General features: G+C 39.8%; 1 protein-coding gene across 3 annotated transcripts in view; it reads right to left on the bottom strand.

Annotated features, from left to right (window-relative positions):
* The window catches only part of grid1a (glutamate receptor, ionotropic, delta 1a), a 251,913-nt gene that overhangs the window by 45,489 nt on the left and 202,021 nt on the right, over positions 1 to 4,403 (bottom strand). For all 3 annotated transcript variants that reach the window (XM_032540950.1, XM_032540948.1, XM_032540949.1), the window contains exon 5: positions 3,672 to 3,725. In XM_032540950.1, the coding sequence (XP_032396841.1) occupies positions 3,672 to 3,725 (54 nt within the window). The remainder of the gene's footprint in view (positions 1 to 3,671; positions 3,726 to 4,403) is intronic.

Genomic DNA, 4,403 nt, shown 5'->3' with positions numbered 1-4,403 from the left:
GGGGGGGGGGGGGCAGGCGAGTGACAGTGAGCTTCAAGATCACCTGGTTAAAATGAATGTTACAACTCAGTCCCGCCCAGGCAGCTGAATAGGAACAACTGTCAACTAGGGACTGTCGGTGCATAAAGGGGTAACATAGAAAGCTGTTATTTCCCTGCAGGATTTTGTGATACACCCAGATTGCATCTGATCAGGCTAACAGGATTTCCATGTGTACAGGAAACAGTATCTACCTGTTGAGTGAGAGAGTACAGATTTCACCACCAGCTTCTACAAAAGGAGAGTGATTCACGGTTGTTGCAGTTTGTAAAAATACCTTGAAAAGATAATAAAATAGAAACATACTAAAAATCCGAGAATCTCATTCTGATAATCAATGTGTTTGCTGGCCCTCACGTATTTCAGTGAATTAAAAAACCTTGTGCACACTTGTGCTATCAGCCATGTGGGAGGCTGCTTAGAAATTAAATCACAGGCTAATGGAAACAGATTAGCTCTGTACCTTCCTTTAAATCTCCTTTCCCTTTCCTTTTAGAGATAAGCAAGATTTGTGGATAAATCATTTGCTGTTCGATACATGCCTGGATTCAATTTACAAGGTGACTCTTGTTGATCAAGGTTTAGGAATTTAAAAGGCTCTAGGAGAAAACTAAAATCTAAACAAGAGGTGCTACTGAGGTGCTCAGAGTTCATGTTTTGTACATGAGAGGAGCTGTGGAGGCCAACGGCCGGGAGATAAATAGATCGGCATGAGTAGTAATTGAATTTTCTTGTTAGACTTTTCAACAAGTCTGTGTTATTCTTATTTCAAGGTAATTGTCAGTATATCTTGGGGAAGGGATTGAAAGCAGGGAAACAAATAAGAAGAGAACAATATAATCAAAATTTACAGGAAATAGAAAAGAAAACAGAAAAAAAGCGCAAGGAAAACAAAATGGGGATATGTTACATTGTTCACAGATACAACATGCACATTCTTCCCCTTACAATGTGCACTAGGGAGAAATAACTCTACAGTAAGCCACATCACACCAACCATTAAGTAGTGCAATAGAAATTAGCATGCCATTAGTTCATACGTTCCAGAGTCGGATGCAATTTAAGCTAATGTCTTAGTGGAAGTGTGTGGTAATTGACTGAAAAAGACATGCATGAATTTGTATGTGAATACTGTTTTATTTTAAGAATAACAGTCCTGATCCTATCAACTGAGGGTACTTAGGTCTTTTTTGGAGACAAATTAACAAATTGTGTAATGTGTAAGCTGCCAGACACGGATAAAGTTTGAAAGAAATCAAGGTCTCATGAGCTGTTGTAAATCAATATTTCAGTTGAGTGTGTGCTGAAATGCATGGTGGAAATCATTTGAAACATATGAGGCAGTGATTCTATAAAAGCTCATTATAGTCTAAATGAGGTAATTTACATACCATGGGTCTCATTTATAAAACTGTGCGTAGGATAGTAAAAGTGTACGTACGCCCAAAACCCAAAAATGGCTTATTCCAAAAAACATTCAGATTTGATTCAGATGTGAATCAGTCTCTTATCCAGCCCTGTACACACCCATTTATACCCATAAATAGTCAATGCAAAGCACCTCAAGAATGCTGAACATCAGTATGTTAATGACCCTGGCATGCAGTTGTTCTTTCATTACGCCAAATCATGACTAGGAAAAAAACTAAAAACGTCTCAGACGCTTAAAAATTGCTGAAAATTGAATTATAATTTCGGCCTGTTCTCGCACAGTGTAGGGACACCTGATCTATAGACTACCTTTATTAATAATATCTTCCAAAACGGCAGGCATTACGCCACTCAGGGATGGCTGCGATATACCAGACCTATATAATGAGATTTAACAGAACTATATTTTAAATCCTGACAAGCCTTAGTGATAAAGTTGAAGGTTACATTTAATATTTACATAGAACACTTAGCTGTCTGCCATTTACTGCTGGAAACAAACGGTTGCCACCAGAGTGGGGAGGACCTGTATTTGGACTGGAATGGCACGGTTCCGGCGCGGTGCACTCCCTGCTGGCCCAATTCAGTACATAGATCCAAGCGCACAGCTTTAGGGAATCTAAATCCGCATATTAGACAGTCATCGTCATGGTCCCTGAAGTATCTCTCTCCTGATTCTTCCACTGGCGTAGTCCTCCTGCAGTGCCATTATGCATCTTTACATACGAGGGTCACCGCGGCATTTATGTTTACAACAATTTGTGATTGTACACACCTTGCCAAAACCATAGCATCAATTAGATACGAGATACAACAAGATACAATTTGAAGACAAATGTCTAACACACTTTTTTTTTCATGCAGGTTTCGTCACAAACAGTATTAAAGTTTGGACTGATAATGAGGACATTAAGTGTAACGATTGCGCAAGAGCTTAACGGCTGTATTTTCAGACTTAGACATTTAAAGATATATGCATAAGTTTAAAGACAGATATTTGGTTATTTACACTGTGTTCTGTGGTTATCTAATGGTAGATTATTTGATGCTATCTTGTGTTCCAAGGCGTCGGGCCATCTTCTCTTCATGTGCTCCGTAGCAGACAATGCGATGGTGAGACAGCGGCCATCAAATCTTAAGATCAATACTTGAAAATATTACGAGTAATTGTTATTCCCACATGTACTTTCTGCAGTCTGACATCAGTTCCCACTGTCTTCAAAATGTGTGTACACATGGGTCAGAGTTTGCATGGAGGACCGCGCATTCTCCCCATCAAGTTTGTTTTTTATGAATAACAACCTTTGCGTGGGAAGTGCTGTACGCACATTATCAGCCCCATTTGTGCGTACACCACGTTTATAAATGAGATCCAAGCTAGTGAAATACACTGACATGCTGCACTGTGAATTTCTAACTAAAGCAACTATTTCATACTTGTTCAAAAAAGTCTAGTGACAAATATAAGTTATCTTTTTCTGTGTCAAGAGTACTTTTACCACACATAACCCGAGTATGTGAAAATTGATTGTTGCTTAGACAACATGGCTATCTGGGCAACATACACACAATCATGCTCCATGGATTATGGATCAATATGGGTCTTGTTTTGGATGTTGAGCATAGATTTTTGTATTAGTGAAGAGGTGACATTTCATTAAAACACATGGACATCCTATTAGGCACCGCAATGCATACATTCCAAGTTAATCATGGGGACAAACATTTTATCTAAAGTCTTTCTTTCACACTGCTTTTAGTATCAGTCCAATCCTATGACACCCCCACCTTATCTCCAAATCATATTGAATTAAGGGAAATGCAGTGCTGATTAGCAGTCCACTTGAAGTGCTTGTATTTCTCTGTAAGTGCATCTGAATTTTGTGCTGTTACTGCCACTTTCAGGTCAGTGTCATACACACTGAGCATTGGTACAGAGGGGAAAAGACACACTAATGTCAACAGCTAAAGGGAGGACAATTATACAATATCACATTAAGGCTCAGTCGCTTAGGCAGCCAAGATAAAATGAAAACAAAAGACGTGCAGTTGTTTTAAATGAATACAAAAGTGTACACAGTGACAGTGTTGTAAGTTTCCATGTGTTTGTGTACGCCTTGGCAGCGTATGAGACTGTGTTGACAGAGGAAAACTCACACTAAGGTCTAAATTCATTCAGGTGCAAGTGTGTTTGGCCTTACCTCATTGGCATAGACCCAGTGACTGTCCTTGGATGCCAGGTTGGTTTCCACAGCCTGTAGTGATAATAAAAAAGAGAAAGAGAGAAGACAGACAAAGAAAGGAGGACATGTTCAGAACCTTGTGTGCATATCATAGACATCTTACAATAGCTCATGTCAGTCAACCCCCGGGTCTGTCTGGACCTTAAATTTGTAAATCAAGACATCCTGGATCACAGAGAGAGTGCAAGTCCAATGGGTCAGAGAAGGAAATAACACCATGCATCAATATCACACTGCCTGGAGGATATTGGACACACCAGCCATGATAAATTATGCCATGTTGAGCACACCAGCTATATACAAGGTGAATATTTTTACATTGGATTTGAAAATGAAGCTTGAAGTACAAATGCACTCATTATGCCCACTACTATGGGACTTACTTCATTAGCCCTACTCACTTCAGGAATTTGAAAGTAGGTAAGGAAACGTGAAGCCTGCAGAAATTGGTGCCACTGTCAGATTCTGTGTCACTAGAGAGTTAGTCTCGCATTGTCAGACTTTACTCCACAGCACTGTGGAGTAGGGTCTGGCCAGTCCACACACCCTTCTTGGATAGGAGAAAAAACGTGCAGTGGTTTATTGGCATTTCTTTAAACCCAATCACAATTGTCACTAAGTGCAGGACAGAGCAACGGTGCCTCTGCAAAATAACCTTGGGAAGGAACTTGTTTTGGTGGAACATGTGTA

The sequence above is a fragment of the Etheostoma spectabile genome, chromosome 17 (assembly GCF_008692095.1).
Source record: "Etheostoma spectabile isolate EspeVRDwgs_2016 chromosome 17, UIUC_Espe_1.0, whole genome shotgun sequence".
Taxonomy (NCBI): domain Eukaryota; kingdom Metazoa; phylum Chordata; class Actinopteri; order Perciformes; family Percidae; genus Etheostoma; species Etheostoma spectabile.
This window is presented reverse-complemented; position numbering and strand designations above follow the sequence as displayed.